Source organism: Hemicordylus capensis, chromosome 1 (assembly GCF_027244095.1).
Source record: "Hemicordylus capensis ecotype Gifberg chromosome 1, rHemCap1.1.pri, whole genome shotgun sequence".
In the NCBI taxonomy this organism is placed as follows: domain Eukaryota; kingdom Metazoa; phylum Chordata; class Lepidosauria; order Squamata; family Cordylidae; genus Hemicordylus; species Hemicordylus capensis.
In genome coordinates, this window is record NC_069657.1 from 196,642,084 (window position 1) to 196,658,364 (window position 16,281).

The window sequence follows — 16,281 nt, forward strand, 5'->3', positions numbered from 1 at the left end:
GTATTCAACAAGAATAACAGGAGAAAAAATTATGTTCTCTGCTGGTTGATACTTTTGTTTGAGATATATTATCTATTTAATTTTTAAAACATTCCGAAGTACTTTCAAAAGAAAGAGTTCCTGTGGAATTTGGAGGGAAGGTTGTGGATACGACTTCTGAAAAACTGGTGAAATGCTAACTAGTATGCTAGGTAGAAAGTAGGATTCTGCAACTGTTTTAAAATGATGTAGTCAAGACTGAATTGTACTTTGCTTTGCACCTTGGCAGAATTTTTTGAACAGAGTTGTGTGTATTCATTCCTAACTTGGACATTTCATTTTTCAACCTGCCTGTGATGCTATGGCTTTATTGCAACTCCGCCTTGAATTTTCTTTTCCTTTAGATATTTAGAATATTACATCCCTAACATATAGGGTGAATCCTGCAATTCATTTGCATCTGGAAGCAACAGGTTGCATCTACACTTAAGTAAAGCCACCTAATGGCGCAGCGGGGAAATGACATGATTATCAAGCCAGAGGCTGCCGGTTCAAATCCCCGCTGCTATGTTTCCCCAGACTATATCGAGCAGAAGTGATGTAGGAAGATGTTGAAAGACCTCATCTCATACTGCGCGGGAGGAGGCAATGTTAACACACACACACACCCTGTATTCTACAAAAGACAACCACAGGGCTCTTTAGTCGGCAGGAGTCGAAACCGACTCGATGGCACACTTTACCTTTACACTTAAGTAAAATCATACTTGGCACTTACATACCACTTTGGAGTGTCCAAAGTGTCTCACATACATTGAGGCTATTCACACGAATGCTCCCTCAACCTCATTTTTACCATTGTCTGTCAGCCGCAGCTGCAAGGAGCCGTGGCTACCACACTCGGGGAGGGGAGGGGGATCCCCACAATGCACCACTCACTTGCACGGTGCATTACTGGAGCTCCAGGTGCATTACTGGAGCTCCAACACATCCTGGCACCCCCGACCCTCGGAGCTGCTGGCAGCAGCCGATGCTCATCTGGACGGGTGATCTGCCCGCCTAGGGAAGGCAGGATTATCACCTGCAGGGAGGTAAGCTCTTTAGGGCTTTCTCCCCTCAAACCCAAATTCTCCTCAAAGACTTCTGAGAGCAAACATTCACTGAGCATTCTCCAGATGTGTGAGTACTGGATGTCAACATCCAATAATTCTGCAGCAGCAGTCAACACTTAACAGTTTCTGACATGCAGCAGCCACCATGTGATGGTGTGTGACCACGGATTTGAAACATTTCACAGGTTTTATGCTAATTTCATTCATTCACTAACTAAAACCAGTCAGGAAACATCTCTTGAACAGATGACAAAAACCAAGCAAAACTGGAATTCTCATGTCAAGTTTTGATTCTGAAACTTGACACTCACTGCTTTTTATTACAAAAAATCTATTTTCAGATACTGATGAAGGGACAGGTCAAAGTGTCTGACTAAAACTACAGCATATTGTTTGTTTTATTGGTCACACTGTCACGATATAGAAGTACCTAAGAGGATTCTTCTGACTCATTCAATGATCTGTCTCAATCTGAAGAGAAAGTCATCAGTAAAAAGAACAGCTTCAGAAACTGAAATTCTCATTTTAGTTTGTACTTCTGAAAGCTTCTCCAGTTGTTGCAGCAACAAACCAGGGAGATATATGTGTGGCTACCTTAAATAATGTTTCAGAAACACAAGGCGGTATAAAACCCTGTGGCCCGCATTCTGATGGGGGTGGGTCATTGATACTACAGAGTCTAACCCTATTCCTTATTGCCTTCCAGACTACAATCAAGATGCTGGCAATGGCTTACAAAGCCATAGGTGTCTTGGGTCCTGCCTATCTTTCCCAGTGTGCCTATCTTTTCTCAAACCCCTCCTCCTCAGAGTCCTCTCTGTTAGACCCCAGCACTGTGGGGCACTGTTCCCTCTTAGGCGAGCACACGCTCACAAGTTTTCTGATGTCCGCTCAGTTAATTTTAGATCCCGCTCAGGTTGAATTAGGAAGGCCCCACTCTGAATGCATGTGCGCACACACTGCCTTGATACTGATGCCCAGAACGAAACTCATAATGCATTGTCTTTGGAGCCGATCATATGATTGGTCACTTTCTCCTCTGACATTTCTCCTTTATCTTGTTTTGTTGTATATATGTTCTCCTTGACAAGGAGCGTCAATATTTTGTGAAGTCACTGTTTTGATTAACAGAATACGTCACTGATTTACAGCATCAGAATCTAGAAAGGATTGTATAAAGCACAAATGGACTAGTAAATTGAGCAAAGCTTATTAACAAGTCAAAACAGAGCCTTGTTTTTCAGTCCTTACAGCTTACTCAGTCCAACACACAAGATCTTTTGAACCGAGTGGCAATTACAATATTTCCAAGTAAACCTGCATAGACTGTTACATGCAGCCCAATCTTCATGGCTATTTTTCTACTGTATTCTACAGGATCCTGATCTGTATAGGCCTCCCTAATGCTATAAGTTCTGTGTAATCATCCCCAATATTTCTCTCTCTGCCATGTTAAATGTGAACACAAGATTGCTTGTTAGCAGTTGTAAGAGAAGAAGCTGCATCAAGGGCACTGAACACGGGGAGTGTTGATTTCTGAACGGCGTTATTAACCTCAGTGTGAACTTTAGATTAATGGGGCTACTGTGTTTGCTACTTTGATGTAGTAGAGTCAATAATGAGCTTTAGTCTGTAACCAGTGTACTCCTGATATAGCTTGCTAGTCGTTTGATGCATTATGCTTACAATTCATCTATAGCGTAGTGGTTAGAGTATTGGACTAGGACCGGGAAGAGCCAATATCAAAGCCCCATTCAACCATGAAACTCACTGGGTGACTCTAGACCTGTCATGTTTCTCTCAGCCTAAACTACCTCACAGGGTTGTTGTGAAGATAAAAATAAGCACGTACACTGCTCTGAGCTCCTTGGAGGAAGAGCGGGATATAAATGTAAAAAATAAATAAATATAGTCTTCACATTTATAATATTCCTGATGTATCTTGTTATCTTTAATGTATTATGCTTATTGTTTAACAAGCTGGCAATCTATAATATTTGCATTTGAAACAAATGTGTCATTGCATAATATGCCAGCCCTTGATGTATGCACTTCATTTGGTTGATCAGTGCAGGTGTCAACTCACCCCCTTTCACCCTTCTAAATCTCTTACTTTGGGAAGCCAACCAACAAGTGGCATCTACTGGTCAAGGCCAAATATATGAGTTAAAGGAAAGTTGGCTGAACATCTTGGGGTGGAACACAGGAAGCTGCCATATACTGAGTCAGACCATACGTCTATCCTGCTCAGTATTGTCTACACAGACTGGCAGCGGCTTCTCCAAGGTTGCAGGCAGGAGTCTCTCCCAGCCCTATCTTGGAGAAATCAGAGAGGGAACTTGGAACCTTGGGATGCTCTTCCCAGAGCGGCTCCATCCCCTGAGGGGAATATCTTACAGTGCTCACACTTTTAGTCTCTTTCATATGCAACGAGGACGGACTTTGCTTAGCTAAGGGGACAAGTCATGCTTGCTACCACAAGACCAGCTCTCTTCCCCAGTGCAGAGAGCTAATTATGACTAGTGAGAGGGGGAACAGGGAAGAACATCCAAGACCTGAACTTGAAAGAATAGGGTTGGGGTCATCTTAATTACATCCATGATGGATGTAGGAGCTGACCCCAAGAGCAGTCAAGGACCTAGAAGAGTATGAAACCAGAAGACTCCAGACCCCGTTTTCAGAGGGAGAGTCCAGAAGACACGTCTTCACCCTCTCCTTGCTGCAGCCCCTGCCACCCCACACACCAGCTTCTGCACTTCATCTTTTCTCCACACCCCAGCATGTCTCCTGACAGAAGAATTAGCAAATTGGCCATTTGCTGATTCCCTGCATCTTTGGTAACAAACTTTACTTCCTCCCCCTCCCCACTTTCCCGTTCCATTGTTAGGTAACCTGCGTGTATAGATAGACTAGCTTTGTGTGCCTCTTCAAATCTATTTTCCTTAAGTAAACTGGTAAATATATCCTTGGTATGGTTCCTTGTGTCTGAACCATAGGGATCCAGACACCCATTGGTCTGGATCCCTATGGTTCATTTGAGCAACCCTGAATTCCTCTGAAGCTGCACAGTCCCTGTGGGCTTTCATGTGTTAGTGAAGCCTCTCTGGCTATAGTCCAGTCAAAGCAGACCGGCTTCAGTCCAGTCAGTGACCCCCATGAGGAGCAGAAAATTGGCAACGTGGAAAACAGAGGGCAACAGGGGAAACCCTTTTGTGCATAACAAGATCAGGCTGGAAGTCTATGAGCTGAGAATCAGCACTCTTCAGAATGGGACACAACTACACTCCTAGCGCACACTTCTTAGTCACAGAACCTATAGGCAAGGCAAATATGCCAGGTGAATCAGGAATGATTGCAGGTTGCAGGGACAGGTTTTCGGGGGTTTCAGAAATCTGCCCTCCATGGGGTGAGCCCCGAGAGAACTGCTCCACCACCACAAGGCTATGGGCTCAGACATAGTCTCATGAATCAGCAAAGGACCCTTCTAAGAGTTCTGGTCCCTCAGCAACTGCCCAACAATGCCACTCCCTGATGCCAGGGGCAAAGTGAACGTCAGTGATACTGACCATGAACATTCAGCTAGGCCTTGACCAATTTTCTTTGGATCTAGGAGTCAGCCCAAACATTGAGGAGCCAGACAGTGGACACTAGACAAAATTACCGGACTCAGTGATGGGACCATGGAGGTCTTTTAGTTCAACCCCCTACTCAGTGCATGAAACTGCTATAGCATCCCCGACAGAAGCTTACTGAGTCTCTGCTTGAAAGCCTCCAGTGAAGGACAGGAGCCTGCTTGAGGCTGTCCAACAACTCTTACAGTTAGGAGATTCTTCCTCATGAATTCAGCTCCCCACCCCTTCCTGTGCTGTGCTTTAAATCACTTCCCCCCAACCTGCTGCTCTAGAGAGATTTGGCAACAGACTCAATTCTGCACACAGGTCTGTTGCTATCAGATTTGGCTTGGCCCTGTGGTAGCCTTCACTTGTAGGAACTGCCTCGAAATGCTAACATTACTGACAAACTGGATTGAGCGGTCTGTAGGCAGCATTGCACTTGTAGTATTCGAAGCTGTCTGGAAAAGATCAACAGAGCTCAAACATTTACCTTTTCTTTTAATACAGGGATAGGGAATGCCATGCAATACATTTTAAACAAAAACATATTTGGGTACACAGTAAACTTTGGTAATCTACTTCCACAGGATGTGGTTATAGAAGTCATAATGCATAGTTTCAAGAAAGATTAGACAATAGCTCAAAAGCCAACTTGCTAAGACAGACGAAAAAATGTTTTCTCCCATGGAGGGGTGCTACACAGAAATTATCATATTTAAATTTTCTTTTCCCCACATAAATTTTTGTTGTTGTTGGTTATATCTGGTAGGTTCTTTAGCTTTTTTTATAATTTTCAGTTTTAATTTGAACTTAATAATGATTGTGGTTTTTAATCTGACAACTTGTTTGTTTGTTTAATTTAGTTAATTTTATTACTTTTATTGTATCTTGTGTCTATCTTATTGTTGTGAGCTACCCCAAGCAGTAATGCACTGGAGGGGCGGGGTATAAATCAATCAATCAATCAATCAATCAATCATTCCCAGCTCATGCATTCCCATAGTACCACTGGCAAACATAGGTGTGACTGGGCAAAATATTAAGGAAAATTTGAACATGGTTGTGCTTTTGCAGAGAGCACCACCACTGCTGAGCTTAGGTGTGACTGGGCAAAATATTAAAGAAAATTTGAACATGGTTGTGCTTTTGTAGAAAGCACCACCACTGCTGAGCTTTCCCCCACCACGGCCATGTGAATTTTTTTCACATGCAAGAGGTGCCATTAATGTAGAGAGCAGAGAGAGAGACTCACACACACATATTTTAAAATCAAACATGCATTCTAACCTGGGGTTGGCAGACTTCAGACTTGCAGGATCTACTTTTAAAAAAACCCTCACAAACCTAGAATCCCAACTGCAATCCAAGAGTTGCAGCCAGATGAAAGAGAAGGGCAGGGCAGAGCCAGATGCAAAATAGCAGCTCAAGGGGCACAGCCAAATACCTGCTGCAGTGCACCCCATGAGAGGAGAAAACTTTTATACTGTATACACATACACATTTATATCTGAGTTACTACAGATTAGGGGTTTTAAACACAAGCCTCTAAAATTAGTCTGCAGTGCTGAACAAAAATCTAGTCAAAGGCAATCACAATTTTCCATATTTTATAGGTGAGGAACATGGAAGGCTGAGAAAGAAGTGATTAGCCCAAAACTGGAGCTTTCCCAGTCAGCAGGCTTTACTGCAGGTTTACTGAGAGGCTTTACTGTGAGTTCGAAGTTACCCAAAAACACCAACGCAAAAAGTTTATGTTTTTATTCCAGATATAAATTGGGCTGCACTCTAACATGCAATAAAAAAACCCAAATTGTGTGTGAAGTGCTCCCTGATAGGGACTTCAAGGTAAATTTGGCCGATATGTGAATGCACGCCCTCCATTCCAGAGGAATTGCGAGCTGAAGCCGGGTGTGAAAAATTCCTGGTTATGACAAATCACTCAGAGATCTACCAGCACATCCCAAGCCATCTTCTGGCTTTCCCTGTTCCAGTCAACACCGAATTTACGTTTGAAAATTACAGGCATGGAAAATTTGTTTTCAAAGACTTGTATTCTGACTTACCACCACAAGCATGCTTCAAGGCAGCTAACAAACTCCAGTGAAAAGAGATTTCTGTGGTTCCGTGTTATGTCTGAACTGAAACTGGTTGCCAACCAATCTTGGTTTATTCTAAGCAACTTCCTTGAAAAATTGAGATCTGAAACCCACATCAGACCTTGGGTTTAGATCTAGGTTTACTAGAGTTGGTTAGAAACCAAAATCAGTTGGTTTGGACATCACTACAACAGCTGGAGGGCCAAGTTTGCCCATCCCTGCTTAAGTCCTAGTTTAGAGTAACATCTTAACTGAGTGTTAGTCTGGCATTTAAAAGAAAACAGTTCTGATGCCAGGTGAATCTCTCTGGAGCAGAAATTGTATGGGCGCAGTGCCACCACAGAGAGGGCCTTCTCTTCAATAATGCTACTACAAATATTTATATACCACTTTTCAACAAGTTCCAAAAGCAGTTTACATAGAGAAATAAATAATAAATAGCCACCATCTAAGCTCCCAAGGTGGGGGAGGGAGGCACCCTGAGAAGGATCACAAAAGGTTCATTTGGGAGGAACTGATCTTCCAGAGTCTAAGGTCCCAGGCCATTCAGGAGTTTGTAGGTAAAAACCAACAACCTGAACCAAACCTGGAAACAGACTAGAAACCAGAGCAAATCTTGAACCCTGCAATGAACGATGCTCACTGAAGTGAGTCCCTATTCACAACGTGGCTACCATACCAGCTGAAGGTTTCCAAACACTTCAACACACTGGGACGGTCCCAGGTTTGGCACAATGCGAAAAGCAAATCAGCTAGCCACAGAACCAAGGTCTCATCTAGCCTTGTTCCATCAATCTAACTTGGCAGCAGTTCTTCATATCAGGCAGAGGACTTTCCAGCTGTTACTCAAAATCTTTTAAGTGGCAATACCATTGAATCAATGGACCCCACATATACCAAACAACATGCCTTATCTCAAGACAAGGAAGTCTTACATGTAGCTCAATCCTATGCACTTTTACTCAAGAGAAAGTTTCACTGCACTCAGTAGATCTCATTCTTAAATTAGTGTGCACAGGATTGTAGCATAAGGCATGATTACCTGGATGCGCTGAAGTTAATGAGACGTAACTGGTTGGTTTACATATGATGAAATGCAAATTTTAGTAACGCAGACAGGAAAAATCGTGCCGACGAGTCGGTGTCGACTCCTGGCAACCACAGAGCCATGTGGTTTTCTTGGTAAAGTAGCTGACGCAAATACTGTAAGTTTGGCAAAAAGCCTTGCGGTATCCTACCCAGAATAATTTAGGACAGTACGTGATTTTATTACAGCATTTCAAATCTAGTAAAGTAAAACAGAACGTAATCTTAGAAGCATAAGGAGGAGAAAAAAGATTACAACACATACCTTTAAAACGTTATGCCGGATAATCTTTTAGCATATACCCCTGACGTGCGGTTCTTCAAATCGAGTCACTATGTTTAATTTTTTTAAAGGCATGTACACATAAAGTGGCGATTCCACCCATCCGCAACTTCTTAGAAGCTTCCTTCATACCAACTACCAAGTCGCTCAACTTTAGATCCCTCCACAAGTCTCCCGAGTTTGCGGCAGTACAAGACAACCATATCGCGCTTTGATTAAACAAGCAGTGGGAAGAGAGCGAGAGCACGTGGCTCGAACCCACATGGAAAGAGCAGAGGGTTTCGGGAGTTGTAGTCCCGAAGTACAGGTATGCTCCCTTAAGGATATTGCAGTGAAAACTACCTTTCCCGCTGAGCATTGCGAGAAGGCACGGCAGGAGAGGCGGGGCGAAAATCGCGTCTGTAGAAAAAAAGATCCATTTTGTGGCTGCCTTTTATTTTTGTTTGCTGTTTTAGGAGATTTCGGATACATGGTGCCACCATGGTGGGTATCGGAAGCGTAGGTGGGGAGGAAGGAACTGTGGCTCCCCTTCTATAAGTTAGTCTGATATTTAGTATGGAAAAGGCGCGTCTTGATCTGATTCTTTTTCATCCCTTTTGAGACCTTTCTGTTCCCAGGGTGGTCGAGGTGCTTCTGTAACCCACTCCACGCTGCGCGGCTGGCTCTTAATTTCGATACAGGATCGCAACAATTATATTGACATTAAGTGCCAGCCGCTCAGTCCGGTGCGATGCACGTTTACTCTGAAATCAGTCTCACTGCGTTCGCTCGCCTCCAGGATTAAAAAGATGTTTCCCCCAGAATAGGCAGGCTTATGCCGGGTAAGGGATCTCAGGAACAGGGACGTTTAAAGTTGATGGGTAGTGGCAAAAGAGGTTTGTAAATCGGCATAAAATACTCTCTCTCTATGGATCTCCTAATATCACGCAGGAATTCGGAAGGCGATTGTGACTCTTGCGGTTTTGAGTTCATCAATGGAGACCGTAGGATCGCTACTTAAAGAGATACTGAGAACACACACTGGTCAAATCTGGAGCTGAGAAACAGAGACGACTGGCTTTTTCTCTTGTTTAGCCTTCTGCTTTCTGAATGAACCATAATCAAAGTGGAATTTAGCTGCTTCAACAAAATGGTTTCCAGTGCATCTACTTCTACTGCAGCAAAATACTCTTCCTCTGATGTGTCTAAGGTTCACAATGTCTGCTGCCTGCTAACCAGAAGGTTGCAAGGATTTTGTACAAAAGATGCCGGTGTGGTCTATAGGAAAAACATGGGGATCCTAAGGAAGCTAATATGCCAGGTAATGGCTATGGAAACCTCTCGGTGTGTCCCAGTTTGGTCCATGGCCAATTTCTTGTACAGAAAGCACTTTTGTTTAAAAACTTGAACTGAAATCCATATGTCAGGCTTGCTCAATTCCGCCCCCCCCAGCTGTTTTTGGATGACAGCTCCCATAATCCCCAGCCATAGTGGCCAATAGCTAGGGATTATGGGAGTTGTAGGCCAACATCTGCAGGAGGGCTGAAGCTGAACAGGTCTGCCATATGTAGATCATCATTTATGATGGTCTACATATGGATTTGGTGTTGTATCCTACACACTGACATACTTTCTAAACAGATCTGAAATGTGTCAAGCAGCCTCTAAGGATCCTCCTGCCCCCTGGTAATGCAGTCAAGGTTTAGAGAGTATTATGAGACGAGAAAGGGCCCTGACGATCAAACTACATGCTATAGTAAGTATATCAAGCACCATGGACAGGTGTAGCTTTTCTTTTAAAAATAGCAGCCAGATCCAGACCACAGAGGGAATAGTGGGCATTAACCTGAATACCCTTTCCTCACCTGTGTAATAACAGTGTTTTTCCCCTTGACAAATAACAGGGAGGGTTGATCAGGATCATGGTAAGATAGGGATGTGCCCGAATGGTCTTCGGCACCGGCGGGAGAGGGTGTACTCACACCCTCCCCGCTGCATTTCCCCCACCGGCGCTCTGCAAATTTCAAGCCCCTCGGGGCGGCAGCGTTCCTCCCTGCCGCCCCATTCCCCCCGTCGGTCGCAACTTCCAGCCACTTCTGGCTGACGGGGGGAACGGGGCGTCAGGGAGGAATGCTGCTGCCCCAAGGGGCTTGAAATTTGCAGAGCGCCGGCGGGGGAAACGCGGCGGAGGGGGGAGTACACCCTCCGCCACCCTTAAAGTACTACCCCCACTGGTGCCGAAGCACCGAATCCCGCCCCAGCGCCGGAACGTTTCGGAGGCCTTTACAATGGCCTCCGAAACATTTCGGGCACAAGCTTATAAGATATAGGATTAAAGCCTCCCTGCAAACCTACTGCACTCCTGATCTACAGGCGATCTGATCTGACTGCATTTTGGGGGGGAAATCTTTTAGTGCTTAATCCCATCAGCACTAATTGTGAGTTGAATGTAATGTGTAGTTTGGCCCTCAGTATCTGTGGTTACCAGGAGTTGACACCAACTCGATGGCACAACTTTACCTTTATCAGACACACTCTTTTACTGACTGCACTGGATCTTTTATGGGTAGCTGTGTTTATATACAATCTGTGAGTTCTGTCCACTAAAGAAAGCATCCCTACTACTGATTACATTATATATCTGGAATGAAAGAGATTAATCTGGAACCTCCGATCTTGCCAGAAGTTGTTGATTCTCTTTTAATTCACTTCAGCCTGTTCAAGAAGTACACATATTAAAGGTTGAAGTGAGTTCATGGGTTGTTAACCCAGGATAATGATGATGACGATAAATTGTAAAAACAATAAATTTTTGTAGTCTAAGCATTCTGTACTACTCAGGCCAAAGTATTCTTGGTGTGGAAATGCTACATTAAATATTTTTTTCATTGTCATAATTAAAATATGTGCCATTACATTTACATCTCAGATTCCTGCTGTACAGTATTTGTAAGTGTAGAGACAACTAATCAGTGGAAATGTATATAAGCAATTTTAAAATGTAAATGAACTATGGATAATTTAAATGCAATTAAACCAATACACAAAACTGTGTTTTTCTTAGATACAAAGGGATTTTTTCAAATTTTCTTTTCAACTTCTACATTAATTTTAACAATTGCAAGTTGGTAGTATAATATTAATAAAGATAAACTTATCTTCACAACAAAATAATTTTTTTTAAAAAGAGCTTTATGGCCAATTTAAATATGTCTCCTAAATGATATCATATTACAGAACACTGTGGTTTATTTCAGGAAAGTACAACATTCAAGAATGTTTGGACAACGCATTCCACATCTCCAATTACTTATCAAAGTGGGAAAATTTACTTTGACAATTATCGATGCTGTGTGAGCAGGTATTTTGATTTCCCTCCCTTTAAAAAATATTCATTTCCTTGTGGAATTGTTTGTTCTGCCAAATTTTGTGAATGTGAGTGTAACTTTGTTTTATTTATATGCGATTGCATAGGTAATCACATGTGTATGTATTTATAAAATGGAGGCCTGTAAAATGACATGAAAAATCTGCAAGATTAACAATCCTGGTACTTTTGACAAAATTTTATGATGTAGAAAATATCTTCACGCAACCAGAATTTGTAGTACACTACTATGCAGCCAGAGCCTAACTTGTCTTGCTTTAGATGTCAGTTCCATTTCCTTCAGTGCAACGTCTGTCCAAGTAATTATGCATAGCATTGCAATCCATGGGAAGTTATTAATTCTGGAGAGGGCCAATGCGTAAGGGATGCTAACAGGAGCACTCTTGCTAGCCCCACTATCCCTCCTACACCAACATGCACCCTGACCATGACCTCCAGATGTTTCTGCATTTCGCTCTTATCTGCAGAGGGAAGTGCTGTACATGAAGAAAGATCCTCTCCATCAGGGGCATAACTCTAATAGGGAAAGGGGAGACAATTGTCTGGGGGCCTACTGCCTTGGGGGGCCCCCCAGAGGCAAGTCACATGACTGACTCCCCCAGCTGCGCACCCATCCAGGCTTCCTTCAGTTGTATTCATCCTCCGAAATTGATGTGAGTGTTAAGACCTGGAGCTACCAGAACAGCATGTCTTTCTCTAGTACCATTAAATGACTTGCATCTTCCACAATTTACAAATCCATTTTAAAAATAATTTAGGATGATGTTCTATAGTGGCACATAGGATATAGGATCATATACACACACACACACACACACACACACAATCTATCTATCTATCTATAAATTTTACTATGCTTTTTGTTACCACTATTCAGCCTCATTTAAAATTTCTTTGCTTCATGAGCTGAGCTTCAGTGAGAGGGGGGCCCATTTAAAAATCATGTCTCTGGGCCCACTACAACCTTGCTATGCCCCTGCTCTCCATGATTTAGAACAGGGGTAAGCAACATGCGGCTGTAATAAATTGTGATTGAGGGTGATGGGAGTTGTAGTTCAGCAACATCTGGGGAGCCATACGTTGCATACCCTTGATTTAGAATCTTGGGTGGCAATCGTAAAATACTATAAGCATGGACGGTGCTATAATTAATTCAGGATCACCCAGTGAAACTGGCAGGAAGTTCAGAACTGACCAAAGAAAGTCCTTCACATGATGCATGGTTAATTTATGGCAAGGGTTCTCAAACATGGGTTCTTAAATGCTGTTGGACTACAATTCCCATCCTTCTCAACCATAATAATGACTTTCAGCCATTGTGGCTGGGGATCATAGGAACTGTAGTCCAACAACATCTGGGGACCCATATATGAGAACAACTGACATGAACTTCAGTGTCCCAAGATGTAGGAATAGCTAGGCTTAGATAGCATTAATAGACAGATTCATGCAGGATAGGTCTATAGATGGCTATCAGTCATGAATTCTAAATGGAATTTCCATGTCCAGCAGTGGAATACTTGTGAATACTAGATGCTGACATAAACAATGGGGGAGGGATATTGACCTTCAAGCCCTGCTTATTGACTTTCTGGGCCACTTTTGGAAAGAGGATGCTGGCACCAAAGTCCTCAGATTTACTTAGAAGTGAAATTCATTGATTACAGTAGTTCTGAGTTGCAGATAAATGCTTGGGGTGGCAGCCTTAAGTCAAATAGTGAAGTCAGTAGCAAAGCTTACCCTCTTAAGAAAATACTCACTTCATCTTAAGCTGCTTAAGGAGCTCAGTACTCAAAAAGAACTTTTTTATATACAGAGGTCCAATTTAATACATTATCTGTGCTGAAGTGATTAAAATGAAATCACATTTATTTTTATTGATTACACTTTCCCCCATCCTCCTCCTATCATGGAGCTCAAGGCAGCATACATAAGGGGGTCCCAAACAATCACCTATCTAAACACTGACCAAATCTAAACCTGTTTAGCTTCAACAAACTATATACTGAAGTGACAGCCTAAATTCTGAAAGAAAGATGGCGAGGGATTCCTTTGAGAGAAAAAGTTCCCCTGTGAGAAAAATGGAGCTACTTTCAATACGCATCTATGTTGATTTAGCTTACATAAAAACAGCCCTGCTGGATTAGGCCCAAGGCCTATTTTGTCCTGCTTTCCATTTCCCATAGTTGCCCACCAAATGCCTTTGGGAAGCCCACAGGCAAGAGAGGAAGGCATACCCTCTCTCCTGCTGTTGCTCCCCTGCAACTGGTATTCAGAAGCACCCAGCCTCTGAGCCTGGAGGCATCCTATAACTATTAATAGACCTGTCCTCCATGAATTTGGCTAAGCTGCTTTAAAAAACTATTCAGGCTGGTGGCCATCACCATGACCCATGGTGGGGCTTAAAGCTTCCAAACGGCACCAGCAGTCTCCATCCACACCTGTGCCGGAAGCACTGCCACCTTCTTGGCTCTCTCTACTGCTACTGTAGCCTTAGAATGCCCCAGCGGGAGCGCAAGACCCTGCTCTTCACTCCATGCAGCCACGCTCTGGCCTTGGCTGTCTTACCGACCCCCCACCCGACTCCTGCAGGCCAGCTGCGGGAGCACCTCAGCCCTGGGCTAGACAAGCAACAGAGGCCCCGTATTGATGGTGTTCCTCTGCTGCCACCGCCACTGCCTCATGGAGCCCTGGCAGACCCAGGCAAGGATGGCAGCCCAACCAGTCCTCAACCTCCTTGGCGTGACCAGGATGATCAGCTTCCTACAGACCTGGTGACACCTGAGCCTTCATGCCTAGCCCCTCCTACCTACCCTCTCCAACCAGCCCACTCCTCCGCCCAGTCCACCTTACCTCATGGCCAAACGGCATCCTGGTACAGTCCCTGGCACAGCGTAATCTGCCTAAGCTGGCAAAAAAGAGGAACAGGCATAGGAACTCTGCCGCTGCTCCCGCCTCTTCTTCTTCATCTTCCTCTGATTCATCTAAAAAGAAGAAAAAGTCTAAGCAGAGAAAATTTTAAAAAATCCAAAAGGTCAGTGGGCCATAAGAAAACTAAGGGGGACAGGGATTTGCCATCCCACTCTTCTGCAACCTCTCAGGTTACGAATTCCTAGATCTCGACCCACAAGGGCCTGATCAGAGACCCGCGGCCTATTGTTGTATTGGACACCCCAGATGCTGCCCCAGATTACCCTGATAACCCCATTCCAGTGACAGAGGACACAGATGTGGTGGGAGAGTCTAGGGAGGAGGGTTAATGATCTGATGATCAAACCTCAGCACCTCTTCCCAGGTCTCTGTGCCTTTCCCCACCAGTTGGTTTTTCAGCTTCTGCACAGGAACACGTTCCCCTGTCTAGAGAAGCACTGGTGTTTCCTATGCCTAAACAGCTCGAACTGCTTTTTCCTTTCCCCGCTTGCTTCTCAGACACCATTAGACAGGAGTAGAAAACTCCAGCTGCAAATAGAAAACCCACAAATCTTGTTAACAGGTTTTACAGTCTTAATCAGGAGGCCACAAACATGTTACAGGTTCCTCCCACAGATTTATTTATGTTTTTATTTATTTTTACATTTATATCCCGCTCTTCCTCCAAGGAGCCCAGAGCGGTGTACTTGAGTTTATCCTCACAACAACCCTGTGAAGTAGGTTAGGTTGAGAGAGAAGTGACTGGCCCAGAGTCACCCAGCTAGTATCATGGCTGAATGGGGATTTGAACTCGGGTCTCCCCGGTCCTAGACCAGCACTCTAACCACTACACCACGGTGCTCCTGTGGTGGCTTTACTCTCAGGAACCATACTACCTAGGGATGGTGACTCCTCCCTGAGAAACCCAAATGAGAAAAAGACTGTCAACTCTTAAGAAGGGCCACGAAGCAGCTTCCCTGGCTGTGTGTACCTCTACTGTGGCTTCTATTATGTCACAGGCATCTCTGCTCTGGATGGATGAACTTCTTCAATCCCCCACCCCCACTACTGATACCACATGCCAAAGGCAAATACTTTTGAAATTACAGCAAGCATAAGCCTTTATTGAAGAGGTGACCTTGGACTCAATTCACTTCTCCTCACAATCCAGAAAAAAGAGCATTGGTTACTCACTGTGAAGCTTCTTCTTGCTGCTGGGTTTGAGGATATCTCGACCCACCCATACGGGCATCCTCATCTACTGGGTGTGTCTGGTTTTTGTCTTATATTTTGCTTTCTTTTGTACCTTGGGCTTGGCTATTACGAACTGGGCAAGTTCTCCTTCCCAGACTATTTAAGCTTTTCTACCTAATTATCATAGAACTGCCTCCTGGAGCATGTAGGAAGGATAACCATGTGAGATGTCCACAAATTCAGTAGCAAGAATTAGCCTTCACTGTGAGTAACCAATGCTCCACACCATGCATAATTTATTATAAACCTCTATCATGTCTCCACTTAGTCTCCTTATTTCTAAACCAAAAAGCCCCAAATGTTGTAGCCCTGCCTCATGAGGAAGGTGCTCCAAGCCCCATCTTGCTTACCCTCTTCTGCACCTTTTCCAGTTCTAAAATGTTCTTTTTAAGATATGGTGACCAAAACTGTACACAGTACTCCAAATGTGGCCACACTAGATTTGTATAAGGGCATTTTAATATTAGCATTTTTATTTCCAGTCCCCTTCCTAATTATTCCAACATGGAATTGTGTGAGCACTGTGAGATCTGGAATTGGAAGGCCTGCTCAAATTAGGAAAACAGAAAGGAACACAAAC

General features: G+C 43.7%; 2 protein-coding genes across 8 annotated transcripts in view; one reads left to right on the top strand and one right to left on the bottom strand.

The window, feature by feature from the left end:
• METTL8 (methyltransferase 8, methylcytidine) overlaps positions 1 to 16,281 on the bottom strand; it is a 69,349-nt gene that overhangs the window by 52,016 nt on the left and 1,052 nt on the right. For 3 of the 4 annotated variants that reach the window (XM_053265735.1, XM_053265726.1, XM_053265711.1), the window contains exon 2: positions 14,391 to 14,521. In XM_053265735.1, the coding sequence (XP_053121710.1) occupies positions 14,391 to 14,395 (5 nt within the window). In that variant the 5' untranslated portion in view covers positions 14,396 to 14,521. Of the gene's footprint in view, positions 1 to 8,152; positions 8,384 to 14,390; positions 14,522 to 16,281 lie in introns of those variants that run through there. The other variant, XM_053265717.1, reaches the window with a different exon arrangement.
• DCAF17 (DDB1 and CUL4 associated factor 17) overlaps positions 8,340 to 16,281 on the top strand; it is a 41,856-nt gene continuing 33,914 nt past the window's right edge. The window contains exons 1-3 of one of the 4 annotated variants that reach the window (XM_053265670.1): positions 8,340 to 8,477; positions 9,101 to 9,470; positions 11,407 to 11,510. In XM_053265670.1, the coding sequence (XP_053121645.1) occupies positions 9,300 to 9,470; positions 11,407 to 11,510 (275 nt within the window). In that variant the 5' untranslated portion in view covers positions 8,340 to 8,477; positions 9,101 to 9,299. Of the gene's footprint in view, positions 8,478 to 8,531; positions 8,654 to 9,100; positions 9,471 to 11,406; positions 11,511 to 16,281 lie in introns of those variants that run through there. The other 3 variants (XM_053265659.1, XM_053265703.1, XM_053265693.1) reach the window with 3 other exon arrangements.